The 15,535-nt window shown below is 45.0% G+C and overlaps 1 protein-coding gene across 1 annotated transcript; it reads right to left on the reverse strand.

The window, feature by feature from the left end:
- Window positions 1-1,739: 1,739 nt before the first annotated feature.
- LOC126183694 (homeobox protein H40-like) lies at window positions 1,740-15,176 on the reverse strand (the record flags this gene model as incomplete). Its single annotated transcript, XM_049925875.1, has 2 exons — window positions 1,740-2,703; window positions 15,010-15,176. Coding segments are annotated over 2 exons (360 nt in total), but the record flags the coding sequence as incomplete, so codon positions are not given.
- Between the last annotated feature and the right edge of the window lie 359 nt (window positions 15,177-15,535).

The following is a 15,535-nucleotide window of genomic DNA, read 5'->3' on the forward strand; positions in this document are numbered from 1 at the left end:
ACGCACAAGGAATGAGGTTATTCAGATCTCTTGTTATGTGGAAGGCAACAGCCTGGCTTGGAAACGCACTTTCTAGTAACATGGAAGAAGCTTTTATGATAGTGCACTTAACACTGAGTTGTACCACACTGGGTCATCAGAATTCTGCCCCGTAGTCCATGACGTCTACAAATAGAAGCAGCACACAGTATCTCTAAGATTCCAATTGCCTTAAATGCGAGAGTATTACAAATGACTGGAGCAGTTTTTCCATTGTACTGCAACTATATTTTTGACAATATTATATAGTCATTTTCCCTTATAGAGAAACTTATAAAGCTTTCTTTGCTGTAACTCTTTCCGCTTTCTTCCATCAGAGTGCAGCAGTAATCAGTTAGAAAAGATAGCGACTGGCATTTAGAAAGCTTACGTTGTATACAAATTTCATTTGCATTATTCTGTTACTATAGTGCAACTACAATGCTTAAAGATATTGGACGAAGGTACAACCTTATTGAACTCTGTTCTGTGATGGTATGGACAGTTTGCAGACGCAGAATACCTCTCATAGAGGAAATCAGGACGGCCGTTTTATTTTATTGTTTTTCGCGTTTGTGAATGCTATCAGTCCATTGGCTGAAGAACGGCTTGATTGTACCACCCATAAGGGGCGTGGGGATGAAGCAACAATAAAGAGAAAAATGTGTTTAATAATGCCTTCGCCAAAAGGAAATGGACATGTTACGTCGACGTCGACTTTATTAGAGACTCGAAATCTGCAAAATGTGCACGGAGAAACACATTGAGTATCTTTGTACGGAAAAAATGTAGCTCATGCACATTGGTGAAATCATTTCAGTTATTTCTGAAAGTTGTCTACAAAACTGTCAAAAAAAATTGTAGCCGCTTTTAGGGGGAATTGGACACTTATTTTCTTTACGTTGAGATAGTAACTTTTTTTCCTAAGAAGGTACTAGACATTCAGTTGAAGCAGGCCCCACAGAGTTAAAGACCAAGGCACGGCTGTAAGCCACAACCGCTCTCTAAAAACCAGTTATTTGTAGTAATGTGCTCAAGCGTATTCTTCATGCCATAAACATTGTACGACATTCCCGTACGCATACTCCTATGTGTTTCTGTAATTGGAAATGTACGATTGTCCGAAACAGTTAAGTGACTTGAAATAAAATATGAATTTTACCTTTAAGTAGTCGCGGTGTTTAATCCTGTTAGATCGTCTTTCGTATTTACATTACAGCTGGTGCACCCAAACGCACAATATAGTTACATTATGTTGATCTCAAATCTGTTGAACCGCACGACAGCCAGAGACATGAAATCGTCTGTCGATGTTTTCTTCTCAGCGCTCGCTACAATAGAAAAGTTGGGAAAAACGTAGTTTAAGGAGATATGTCTCGTTTCAAACTTATTGAATCCCTGGACAACCTCACATTTGTGGTGGCAGCCGAATTACGACATAAATTTTGTTATTTGTCTGAGTTTCGTTTCTGTTCACTCACGAGAAGGCATGTAAAATAATTGTGTATAATGTAAGATTGTAGTTTTCAGAAAGAAACTTTTTCAGCACACTGTCTCTAGTGTGAGCGGCTACAGATTTCCCAATACATGTTATTTAATCCGCGTGCCTACACTGGCTAACAACCTTAGTAACTCAAAAGATTATTTTACAGTTTACAATCTTAATATTCTGCTACTGTCAAAACGTCCTGAGAGGTTCTATTTAAACTGAAAGTCTGGCACCTAATTGAGAGAACTGATATATGTTCATATTTGGAAAAGAAAAAAGAAAAAGTAGTGCTTGTTTCTTAATAAATAGCAAATTGAAGTTTTTGTTCTTTCGTTGCCATTCATTCTTCTTCATCTCTCGTGTTCGACGCGCAAGTCGCCGAAGTGGCGTCAAATCGAAAGACTTGCACCTGGCGAACGGTCTACCCGACGAGGCCCTAGTCACACGACTTTTTTTTATCCCTTTTTGTTGGTAACTACGATCAGTCTAGAATCCGAACTACAACAATAACGCAAGGCAAAATGCTCCAATGTCAATCGATGCTTCCCTCGTTCGACATGAAACCATTTTTTCACTTACTTTTTTCAGTTTTAATTTCGTCAGCTCACGTTAGACGGAATAACTGAACTGACTTGTTTGTGGCCGTAAACTCTGCATCTTAAGACATCTGCACCTAAATATTTGTATTCTCCCGCATGAAGGGATTGGCTTTTCTGTGCGAGGGAAACATTCCTCAGCTTAGCAGAAGTTGCAGTCACGTGACGCAACGAAGAGCTGTTGTGTTGTGTAGACTCTCTTCGATTCGTATGCAGCGACGCTCGGTGTCGGGATCAGACTCGTAGGGTATACACACCCAGATTGCTGCATTTCGCGCGAAGTGTAAATTGTCCTCGTGACGCAACACGTGGCACCAGTCACACGCAAGTGGCACTCCTCGGAGATGATGATGTTTGGTTAGCGGCCGCTCCTCGGAGAGAAACTAGTTCCGTGAGACGTGGTCGCGCTACAGTTGGCAGCCGTGCACGTAGGTGACGTTGCGGAAGATGGCGGCGGCCGTGGTGAGGAAGGCGGGCGGCTGGTAGGGGCAGCAGGCCGCCGGCTCTGCGGGCGCATGCGCAGACAGCAGCTCCTTCTCCACCGACGCCTGCTGCCGCAGCTGCTCCAGGCGCAGCTGGTTTTGCCGCTTCCACTTAGTCCTGCAACACAAACCCGAGCTCTCATCCCTACTGATCATAGATGAAATAACTCGTGTGTCATCAACAGTTTACTTCGACCAAACTGCTATGCCACTGAATGAGGACAAGGCCAAACCTCGGTCGAATAAACCCCGGTCACTACAATGACAATGGATCGTTTCCTTACATTCAAAGCTAACCGTGAAGAAACGAAGCTCAGCGTATCTATACGGAACAACACATCTGCAGACTTACAGGAACCACCTGTGGCGCTAAACCGAGCTTCGACCAACTGTCCTGGTACTAAACTAAGGCGACGAAGTCACGGAATAGCGATGTAGCGATGTGCACATCTGCAGATGGCGTTAGTATTGCATACAGGAGTTATAAAAGGGCAGTGGTGGAGTTGTCATTTGTACCAAGGTGATTCATGTGAAAAGGTTCCCGACGCAGTTAAGGTCACATGACGGGAATTAATAAGACTCAGAACGCATTGGTAGTTGGAGCTACACCAGTGGGACATTCCATTTCACAAATCGTTAGGGAATTCTATATTCCGAGATCCACAGTGTCAAGAGTGTGCCGAGAATACAAAATTTCAGGCATTATCTGTCTCCGTGGACAATGCAGCGGCTGACGACCTTCACTCGAGGCCCGAGAGCAGTGGCGCTTGCGTAGAGGTGTCAATGCTAACAGTCAAATGGCTCAAATGGCTCTGAGCACTATGGGACTTAACTTCTGAGGTCATGAGTCCCCTAGAACTTAGAACTAATGAAACCTAACTAACCTAAGGACATCACACATACATGCCCGAGGCAGGATTCGAACCTGCGACCGTGGCGGTCGCGCGGTTCCAAACAATCCAGTCCTGGAAGACGCAAACTATGTGAGAAGCGCCCCGTCGGCTTGGAACACATCATCACATTGTACGATTGGATGGACCTGATCAGTTAAAGCGGTCACGTAATCCTTGACAATAATGCGATTTTGCAGAGGAACTATGGGGCCCACGGAATACCACGTTATGACTTCCCAAATCATCATTTTACGCAACTAACGAACTATTTCTTCACATCGGCAGTCTTAAAAAACAACTGCTGAAAATGATGAACAAAAATCTAAATAACAAGACTGGTCTTTGCAGTGGACAGAGATGTACAAATGGCTCTGAGCAGTATGCGACTGAGGTCATCAGTCGCCTAGAACTCAGAACTAATTAAACCTAACTAACCTAAGGACATCACACACATCCATGCCCGAGGCAGGATTCGAACCTGCGACCGTAGCGCCCGCGCGGTTCCAGACTGTAGCGCCTAGAACCGCTCGGCCACTCCGGCCGGCGGACAGAGATGTAATCGGCGCTTGTCGCTACCAACAGCTACTGCAACGTTTAGCTTCACCGCGCAATTTTGTCACTACAGCGGCTCGGGCGCTGGCGTTCGCAGAAATGAAAAACCAGGGAAGTCGACACGAAGTTTTTCGGACAAATCCGATATGTGACTGACCCATCGGACACCTTTTATTGTGCCACTTATATGCAGTTACCATTGTTAGCACAGTAGTGAAGGTACGTATTTTTCCTTTCAATTCTTGCTCTAAGGGGAATAGGCAGGCTGCTAGTTTGTCGATTACAGGATATATAATAATAAATCAATACTTAAATATACAACTCTAAAACCGGCAGTATATTTACAAGCTGAAGTCGATATTTTTATGGGCCAGTACGAAGACCCTTTTGCCATCAATGGTTGATATGTCGATAATTTTTCTCGATATACGAAAGCCAATGACGAAATTATGTTAAATATCGATATATCGGACTCCCTATATTTTTAAAAATTCCAGAGTCCTACTGCGAAGTAGCCCTAAGCGCCTGCAGGTAGGCAACCGCTTGAATCCTCGAATGTCAGTCGCCTGGCTACTTGACTGACAGTTCTCATCTCGATTTTATCTTTGGTTTGAGTTATTTATCCGACTGTTTCTGCGACGCATGCACAACATACTCCGTAGTATAGCTTTGAATCACGAGGTTTCATCATGGCAGCGAATGAATATGCCCGCTGGGATACACCGAACGCAGTCACCGACTCGCCCTGAACATGGCTGCAGGGTTCACATACGAACTGTCACGACGGGAAGCGTTAATGTCGCGGATGCAAGTACGTAAAATGACACAAGACGATTTCTTTCTTCTGTGTGCGGGGTTTTTACGCCTGAGCTTTCTCGTTCGTGCCGTCATTATGAAAGCAGTGTTCGTGGTTCTTACGTGATTAGTCAAAGTATCCTGCATTTCAGGTTTCCACCCAAGCTATAACAAATGTTAATTCAATACTTGTTTCTTGACGATTCTCTCTCGCCCCACAAATCACCAACATTTGCGTAAGCAAACTCCCTAATACAGTTTTGTATAACTTTGGAGGCAGCATGGCAATACGCTTTCGATGCGCATCTCATTGACGGTTTCCACTCCTCTGACTGGGGTCCAAATCTCTGGAGATTACAGGCCACTCTGGTGATACTATCAACGACAGCGTCAGATTTAGGGAACAGGCATATCAGTGGTACAGTTTAAAAGGCATTGCAGTGAATATCTAGAAAACTGTCTCCACGGTGATGCTGCCTGTCTGACAAAATGTGTATTAGGTTGTATCTAACTATTGTACTCACCAGTTTGTCAGACTGTTGAGAATTCTGCATCGAGCGACTGAAGTTTGTTTTGTGCCCTCACGAGGTAAATATTTCTTTTTGAAGCTAAGCATCTATACTCTTATAGGTATTTAAATTCTATTTACAATTTATATAGCAGATAACTATACTTATTCAGTGATAGAACAGCGTAGAGACATTTAAAATCGCCCTAGTCTCTCTGCAGTGAAAGGTAAGTTAGAAAAGTATAGCGCCGTTTTCTAAATTGCAAAAAAATGGTTCAAATGGCTCTGAGCACTATGCGACTTAACTTCTGAGGTCATCAGTCGCCTAGAACTTAGAACTAATTAAACCTAACTAACCTAAGGACATCACACACAACCATGCCCGAGGCAGGATTCGAATTCGAACCTGCGACCGTAGCGGTCGCTCGGTTCCAGACTGTAGCGCCTAGAACCGCATGGCCACTCTGGCCGGCTTTCTTAATTGCACTATCACTTTTCTTATATATTGTACCGCTACAGTTGAAAACAGTGTTCAGTATACATGCTTTAACTACTGATTTGTTCTAATAAATGACTTAATAATTGTGCTGCTATAAGACTTGACAATAGTGAAAATATAAATATAGGAGGCACATTTATGGCTCATCTTCCGAAGATTGAATTTCGCACGTTTTGCTATTTCATTTCATTTAACCACGAAAGAGAACAATTACACCTGATCTGTAATTACAGTTTTCACATCTTGTCTTACTACAATTCATGTGCTGAATCATTCTATCGACACACGTAATCATAAGACATGTTAGTTGGCAATCAGGTAATGAGAAACAAGAGATTTATTCTATTTTTTTTATCAGAATAACAAAGTGTTACTTTACTTACCAGAGCCACAGTGAAGTAGTAAAAGTGGTTTAGTAATTAGAAATAAGAATAGTATAAAGTTGTCACATTTTTCAACATTGCAAATTTTTCACATGATGACACCTACGAAATATGGTTTTTGGCCCCGAAAAAGACATGGAGATGGGTATTGATATTTCAGAAATATTCCCACAGAATAAGGAAAAAGAAGCAGAGCAACATCATTTACTGTTGAGATCGCTGATAGTCCTTACAAGAGGCCATCCTTGACAAAAAATCTGAAGAAAAAAAACGTACCGACTACCGTTTTGTGGCAGTTTGGGCATTTATGTGGTTATGTTTGGAAGTTATTTGCGTGTGAATTTTCTGGTCGTACTTCAAACTCCACGTGACGTGCTTCGTGAACATCACGGAACATTTGGGTGAGCACTTCTTTATAAGACGACTTGATGTAGTACCTCGCAAACAACTGTGGGTCAGTAACTCTATAGAACGGGTCGGGCTGGTGAACTTCTGGCTGCCTTAGTATGTACAACCTGTCGTAAAAACAGTGACTAATGTACAACAATAACACTTTGATAGTAAATGTGGACTTGATAGCCATTTACAACATATTCTGCAGGCAATAAAACCTAAGGAGTTGAACTTTACAACATTTTCAAACAAGTTATTTAAGAGATCTTCACAGATTCAGTAATACTGTCAGATTGTCAATATATTGCCGTCTGAGGGCGCGTATTGACGTATTGTCAACCGTAGAAATGTTAATGAGCGGTATTGATGGGCTTCAAAATATTCTCAGTATTGTCAATATATACTGAACGTTTGAGGTCAAATATTGACTGTTTGACAATATTCCCCATTCAGATTGTGACAGAGCTTCAGGAATCAACCACGCGGCGTTAGTGTGGACTAATTTTTTCAATTCGCCGTTGTGTATATCACACCTTAGATTCAATTTTTAAGGAGTCTTTTAACACAAAATAATTTTAAGAGGCCTATTCGAGGGTAATCATTGTATATGCCACTTTAGAACGGTTAACGAAGGATTCACTATGACGTTGCTTACTGCATTAATTTTAAAATATAGTATAGACTGTTGTATCACTTAGCAGTTTTGGAAAACGCACCCATTTCGAAAAATACGTCATATATCTGCAGTGACTAGTAAGAGGTCTGGGAAGTGCGTGTCAATTTCACCAAATTATCACAAAGTGGAAAAAAGAAATGTTTGACGTTAATTTCCTGAACAGGTCCTTGCTAGGCAGATATACACTCCTGGAAATGGAAAAAAGAACACATTGACACCGGTGTGTCAGACCCACTATACTTGCTCCGGACACTGCGAGAGGGCTGTACAAGCAATGATCACACGCACGGCACAGCGGACACACCAGGAACCGCGGTGTTGGCCGTCGAATGGCGCTAGCTGCGCAGCATTTGTGCACCGCCGCCGTCAGTGTCAGCCAGTTTGCCGTGGCATACGCAGCTCCATCGCAGTCTTTAACACTGGTAGCATGCCGCGACAGCGTGGACGTGAACCGTATGTGCAGTTGACGGACTTTGAGCGAGGGCGTATAGTGGGCATGCGGGAGGCCGGGTGGACGTACCGCCGAATTGCTCAACACGTGGGGCGTGAGGTCTCCACAGTACATCGATGTTGTCGCCAGTGGTCGGCGGAAGGTGCACGTGCCCGTCGACCTGGGACCGGACCGCAGCGACGCACGGATGCACGCCAAGACCGTAGGATCCTACGCAGTGCCGTAGGGGACCGCACCGCCACTTCCCAGCAAATTAGGGACACTGTTGCTCCTGGGGTATCGGCGAGGACCATTCGCAACCGTCTCCATGAAGCTGGGCTACGGTCCCGCACACCGTTAGGCCGTCTTCCGCTCACGCCGCAACATCGTGCAGCCCGCCTCCAGTGGTGTCGCGACAGGCGTGAATGGAGGGACGAATGGAGATGTGTCGTCTTCAGCGATGAGAGTCGCTTCTGCCTTGGTGCCAATGATGGTCGTATGCGTGTTTGGCGCCGTGCAGGTGAGCGCCACAATCAGGACTGCATACGACCGAGGCACACAGGGCCAACACCCGGCATCATGGTGTGGGGAGCGATCTCCTACACTGGCCGTACACCACTGGTGATCGTCGAGGGGACACTGAATAGTGCACGGTACATCCAAACCGTCATCGAACCCATCGTTCTACCATTCCTAGACCGGCAAGGGAACTTGCTGTTCCAACAGGACAATGCACGTCCGCATGTATCCCGTGCCACCCAACGTGCTCTAGAAGGTGTAAGTCAACTACCCTGGCCAGCAAGATCTCCGGATCTGTCCCCCATTGAGCATGTTTGGGACTGGATGAAGCGTCGTCTCACGCGGTCTGCACGTCCAGCACGAACGCTGGTCCAACTGAGGCGCCAGGTGGAAATGGCATGGCAAGCCGTTCCACAGGACTACATCCAGCATCTCTACGATCGTCTCCATGGGAGAATAGCAGCCTGCATTGCTGCGAAAGGTGGATATACACTGTATTAGTGCCGACATTGTGCATGCCCTGTTGCCTGTGTCTATGTGCCTGTGGTTCTGTCAGTGTGATCATGTGATGTATCTGACCCCAGGAATGTGTCAATAAAGTTTCCCCTTCCTGGGACAATGAATTCACGGTGTTCTTATTTCAATTTCCAGGAGTGTAGCTTCATAGGTTTCCATACAATTTTTTGCAGATATTACAGAACTAAACGTCGAGCATTAGAATGACATGTCTGTCGCCAGACACCTTTAAGTTACTTCTAATATCTTTTCGAATGCGATTGCTTCTCTCATTAAAGTATTTTGCTTTTCTATTTTATCTCGCATCAACAGTAATAACTTGTCGTACGATGCAGAACCATCAGAGAATAATATATAAAATCTTTTGGGGGCCGTGATTCTAATATCAGTGAATAAGTTAACATGTGACCAGTGGCTCCTTTTTTCAGCCAATCTCTGACCCATTTCCTCTTTTTCGTTGTTTTCCGTTGCTTGCAAGCTATAGTTCACGTAAGTGCAGCACACGCTTTCTTTTGGGTCTTCGACATCGTAGCCTTGTAAAATCATTCTTTCAGCTGACCATTTTTGTCAGTGTTATTGATAGTGTGAGGTCGCTTCAATATATTGAAGGTTTGACAAACTAGTGTTGTCAATAAATAGAGAATGTGTGCAGGCCCCTTTAGAATAACGAACCCCCGATATTTTTACGAACTGTCAGATGCTGCCTCCAAGTCTGAGTTATGCGACCTTTGCTGGGTAGCTATTTAACCGAATTTCCTCGAACGCTGCTTTTGCAGGCTGAGGCATTACCTATCAACGGAGAATGAAGGAGCGGACAACAACAAGCCTATTGCGGTAGGTGGACAGAAAGTTAGGGATGAGAAGTTACGATAGTTATCATTCTGGAAGATTCCATCGCCGTAGGGGAAGAACTGAAGCATGCAGGGATTAACACTCGTGCAGTGCGCAGCTGTCATGGTGACTTCGATTATGTCCGCCGCTCGTGGTCTCGCGGTAGCGTTCTCGCTTCCCGAGCACGGGGTCCCGGGTTCGATTCCCGGCGGGGTCAGGGATTTTCACCTGCCTCGAGATGACTGGGTGTTTGTGTTGTCCTCATCATTTCATCATCATCCAGGAAAGTGGCGAAATTGGACTGAGCAAAGATTGGGTAATTGTACGGGCGCTGATAACCACGCAGTTGAGCGCCCCACTAACCAAACATCATCATCACTTCGATTACTACCACAGGTGCATGGAAACATTGGTGAATGTCCCCCATTGCATAATACTGCCCAGACCGGCTTGTGTCTGTGGTGCAGTGCATGTTTGCATGTTTGAATCCTGGAGCATCGACTTGCTGTAACAAGAAACGTGATTATCAGCCAATTTTCCCTCCGTCTGCGGTCGATGATACCGTGCCCATTGACGAGGTCGTTGTGGCAGCACGGGAAAATGTAGGCGATCAGCTGTTGCGAGGCCGCATTTTAACAATGCCCGCTGAACGATGTGCTCCGAAGCACTTGTACCCGCGCCAGAATTGTTCCCTGTCGTCAGATCGCGCCCTACCGTACTTTACAGAGCGGGGCAGCCGCTGCGATGAGGCGTGCTAGTGCAATACCTTGTCGCCCGCTCGCAGCTTCGTCGTCCTTCAACCACTTTCCAGATATGCTCACACCACTATCGTGCGAACAGCCCACCATCATCCCCATTTCCGGGATGCTCGTTCCTAACAAGGGAACCTCCCCATCGCACCCCCGTCAGATTTAGTTATAAGTTGGCACAGTGGATAGGCCTTGAAAAACTGAACACAGATCAATCGAGAAAACACGAAGAAGTTGTGTGGAACTATGAAAAAAAAATAAGCAAAATATACAAACTGAGTAGTCCGTGCGCAAGATAGGCAACATCGAGGAGAATGTGAGCTCAGGAGCGCCGTGGTCCCGTGGTTAGCGTAGCTGCGGAACGAGAGGTCCTCGGTTCAAGTCTTCCCTCGACTGAAAATTTTACTTTCTTTATTTTCGCAAAGTTATGATCTGTCCGTTCGTTCATTGACGTCTCTGTTCACTGTAATAAGTTTCGTGTCTGTGTTTTGAGACCGCACCGCAAAACCGTGCGATTAGTAGACGAAAGGACGTGCCTCTCTAATGGGAACCGAAAACATTTGATCGCAAGGTCATGGGTCAACCGATTCCTCCACAGGAAAACACGTCTGATACATTCTATACGAGACTGGTGACGGCATGTGCGTCACATGACAGGAATATCTTGTCGACCCACTTAACTTGTACACTTAGCGAGTGGGTAAAAAGATTCTCCTACCTTGCCCGATTTAGGTTTTCTTGTGGATGTGATAATCACTCCCAAAAAAGTGATGAAAACATAAGAGTTTGTCACATAAACTGAAAATAAAAAATTAAACTTTTCACTCGAGGAAAGATTTGAACCTTTTTTTTTCTTTTTATCTTATTTTGTTCGCTTTTTGTTCGTTGCATCTACTCGGGGCGGACGTCGTAAGACAACCTTTTAAGTTCGTTATTCATCGATTAACTCGTTTTTTTTATTACAGAGCAAAAGAATAATCTCAAAAACAGATAGGAAAGGCATGGCCATCTTGTATCAGCTGTAAGGCAATTACTACACAGCATTCTATGTGGGAATGACAATGGCAGAGGCCTTTTATGTAAGCGGACCAAACTGGACTATAACCTAGGACCTCTCGTTCTGTAGCTGCTCTCGCTAACCACGGGACCACGGCGCTCCTTAACTCTCATTGTCCTTGATGTTGCCTATCTTCGCATGGACTACTCAGTTTGTATATTTTACTTATTTTTTTTCATAGTTCCACACAACTTCTTCCTGTTTTCTCGATTGATCTGTGTTCAGTTTTTCAAGGCCTATCCACTGTGACAACTTATAACTAAATCTGAGGGGGGTGCGATGGGGAGGTTTCCTTGTAAGATCCAGGCAACAACAAATTGCCCTTTATCAAAGTCGCTTATGTAGATGAATTTGTCCATTTGAGTCGCGTATGGTTGGCATAATTATTCCGTTTATATTCTTTTCTTAGCACGCCACCTGTCCGTAACGGCACCACGCGTCATATCGTCTCTCGGTGGGAAGTGGTCGTAATTTTTTGAGTTATCAGTGTACGTAGGCGGTAGGTCCGGATGTAATCCTAGTTCGGTTTTACAAAGTGTACTCTACGGCTTTGGCCCCTTACTTAGCTAGCATTTATCGCGAATCTCTTGCTCAGTGCAAAGTCCCAAGCGAAAGCGCAGGTGACTACTGTATATAAGAATGGTGAAAGAACGGACTCACAAAATTACATTTCTGTAGTTCCATCTTGCATAAATGGAAAGGGACTGCGGCTGGTCAAAAACTTGAAGAAAATAAATACCGACAGCCGTAATTTTATTAATTATTTTATTGTCTACCCGTTTTGATGCCTTATTGGCACCATCTTCAGGCCTCTACACACATGGCTAGATAAGTAAGCTAAACGTCCAGCTATTACAGGAATCATTAATTTCTATTGGCTTCCATACATTTCTGACGCTTCTCTGTAGATGTGGACTGTGCACACTTCTAGTACAATAGACTAATTAATAAATTTACGGTTGTCTGTATTTATTTTCTTCGAGCCACTAAGTTACAGAACAATCTCCCTATCATCGGTATTCTGCAGAATCTTTGAACAAAATGGTTCAAATGGCTCTGAGAACTATGGGACTTAACCTCTAAGGTCATCAGTCCCCTAGAACTTAGAACTACTTAAACCTAACTAAGCTAAGGACATCACACGCATCGATGCCCGAGGCAGGATTCGAACATGCGACCGTAGCGGTCGCGAGGTTCCATACTATAGCGCCACTCCGGCCGTCAATCTTTGAACATATTCTCATTTCGAATATAATAAATTTTCTGAAGACCGAGAAGATTGCGTCCCCGATTCAGCACGGTTTTAGAAAGCATGCGAAGCTCAGTTAGCTGTTTTCTTACTTGATATACTGCGAGCGAACTACGAATAAAGGGTAACAGGCAGAGGTTTCCGGAAAGCATTTGATGCGCTGCCCCAATATTGACTGTTAACGATGGTAAGGGAATATAGGGTATGTTCCCAGATGTGCGGATGACTTCTTAAGTAATAGAATTCAGTGTATTGTTCTCGACGGCGAGTGCTCATCAGAGCCAAGGGATCGTCAACGATCAGCGGACAGGCTGGGCAGCAATCTGCAATTGTTTGCTGACGGTGCTGTGGAGTGCGGTAAGGTGTCAAAGTTGAATCACTGTGTGAGGGTACAAGATGATTTAGACACAATTTACAGTTGGCGTGATGAATGGCAGCTAGCACTAAACGTAGAAAAATGTAAGTTAATGCGGATGAGTAGAAAAAACAAAACCATCATGTTCGAATACAGCATTAGTAGCGTCATGGTTGATACACACACGTCGCTTAAATATCTGGGCGTAACGTTGCAAAGGGGTATGAAATGGAAAGAGCGTGTGAGGGTTGTGGTGGGGAAGGCGAATAGTGGACTCCGGTTTACTGGAAGAATTCTGGGAAGTGTAGTTTATCTGCAAAGGAGATCGCTGGTGCGACCTATTCTTGAGTATTGCTCGAGGATCCACCCTAGGTCTGATTAAAGGAATACGTCGACGGAATTCAAAGACGGGCTACTAGATTCGTTACCAGAAGTTGCGAACAACACCCAAGTGTTACGAAGGTGCTTCGGGAACCGAAAAGGTTATCCCTGGAGGGAAGACGATGTTATTTTCGAGGAATAAAACTGAGAAAATTTAGAGAACCGGCATCTGAAGCTGACTACAGAACAATTCTACTGTCACCACCACGAAGATAAGATACGAGAAATCAGGGCTCATACGGGAGCATATAGATAGTGTTTTTTCCTCGCGCTATTTACGAGTGGAATAGGAAAGTAAATGACTAGTAGCTACTGTAAAGTGTCTTCCGGAGTATATACGTAGGTGTAGTGACTGCTTTACGACCAAGTGTACTAGGCGTCATAAAAAAGTAACAAGGAATTTTCAAATTTCTCGGGTTTTATACATCCGATTTCCATTTTTTTTTTTTTTTTTTTTTACATTGGTGGTAAACATGTTCCCGATGAATGTTTGCACTTTCGGCTGCTCGGCGAATTTATACTTTCGAAAAAGATGTAGCAAAGAATTTGCGTCAAATTTTACTTGCAAATTGGAATAAAGTGAAGCACCATATTCATTCGATATGTTGACTATGGATTTTAGCGAATTTGTTGTGAGTAAGACAAAAGTTTACGAGTGGTATAAACATTTCACAGGGGGTAGAGAAGACGTTGTAGACCACTACTGCCCTGCCCCCCCCCCCCCATACATTAAACATTAATTACTGACGAAAGTATGGTAGAAGTAAAGAAAATGGATCTCGAAAATCGCCGAATGAGCGTTGGAGAGGTTGCTCAAGACGTCGGCATATCCTTTGACTGAGGTCACGCAATTTTTTCGGATGATTTGGGCATGAAAATTGTAGCAGCAAAGTTTATACCGAAATTGTTGAAGTTCTACCAAAAACGACGTCGTGTAGACGTAGCTCACGAATTGCTGAATGAAGTGAACAACGATCCGTAACTTCTAAAAAAAGGTTATGACAGGTGACGAAACGTGATTATACGGATATGACATCAAAACCGAGGCCTAATCGTCCCGACCGAAAAAGCTTCGACAAGTTCGATCACACGTGAAGGGACTTCTCACTGTTTTCTTCGACTGCAATGGGATAGTGCTTCACGAGTTCCTGTCTTACGGTTTTACAGTCCATAAGGAATACTACCTGGAAGTCGTGCAGCATTTCTGTGAAACAATCCGAAGAAAGTGACTAGAACTGTGGCAAAACCAGTTGTGGAAACTGCATCACGATAATGCTGCCGCTAACACCTCGACGCTTTTTCCCGATTTTTTGACAAAAAACACAACCTTTATGTTGCCTCAGCCACCCTATTCGCCGGACATAACCCCCTGTGCCTTCTTTTTATTCCCGAGGCCGAAGAAAACAGTGCAAGGACGTCGTTTTACCACCGTTGACGAGATAAAAACGGAACCACTGAACGAGTTCCGAGATTTGTAACAGCGCTGGCACGGGAATATTATATCTTAGGGGGATCACTTTGAAAGGGACAAAGTTGATATTGATGCGTAAATAATCTTTTTTCTTAAAAAAAAGAAACAAAATTGCCGTTACATTTGGTGTTTGGTGCAGAGGGAGCCGAGTAACGGAGTGCAGGTACCTGCGGTTCTGGTACCAGGTCTTGACCTGCGTCTCGCTGAGATTGAGCGCGTCGGCCACGTCGCTGCGGTCGGCCACGGAGAGGTACTTCTGGCAGCGGAACTTGCGCTCCAGGTAGGCGAGCTGCGCGTGCGTGAACGCCGTCCTGCGCCGGCGCGGCTTGCGCCCCTTGCCCGCCGCCCCCGGGCCCGCGTCGCCCCCGCCGCCTCCGACGCTGCCGCCGCCGCCGCCGCCGCCACCGCCGCCCCCGGCCGCCTCCGCCTTGGCGTCCAGCGCGCTCACGACGCCGCCATCGTTGCCGCCGCCCCCCGCACTGCCGCTGCTGGCGCTCGCGTCGGCTGCGTGCTCCGCCTCCCGATCCTCTTCCGACTCTTCTGCTGAAACAGTCACACACCGCATTCGCTAACAGTTCACGTAAATACGAGTACACGCTAGCTCGACGAAGGCAGTCGACAGATTTGGACGACCATTGGTGTTCGGCCTATCATTCTCACCAAACCGATAGGTCGAGACCGAGAGATTCGGCC

Source organism: Schistocerca cancellata, chromosome 4 (genome assembly GCF_023864275.1).
Source record: "Schistocerca cancellata isolate TAMUIC-IGC-003103 chromosome 4, iqSchCanc2.1, whole genome shotgun sequence".
NCBI lineage: Eukaryota > Metazoa > Arthropoda > Insecta > Orthoptera > Acrididae > Schistocerca > Schistocerca cancellata.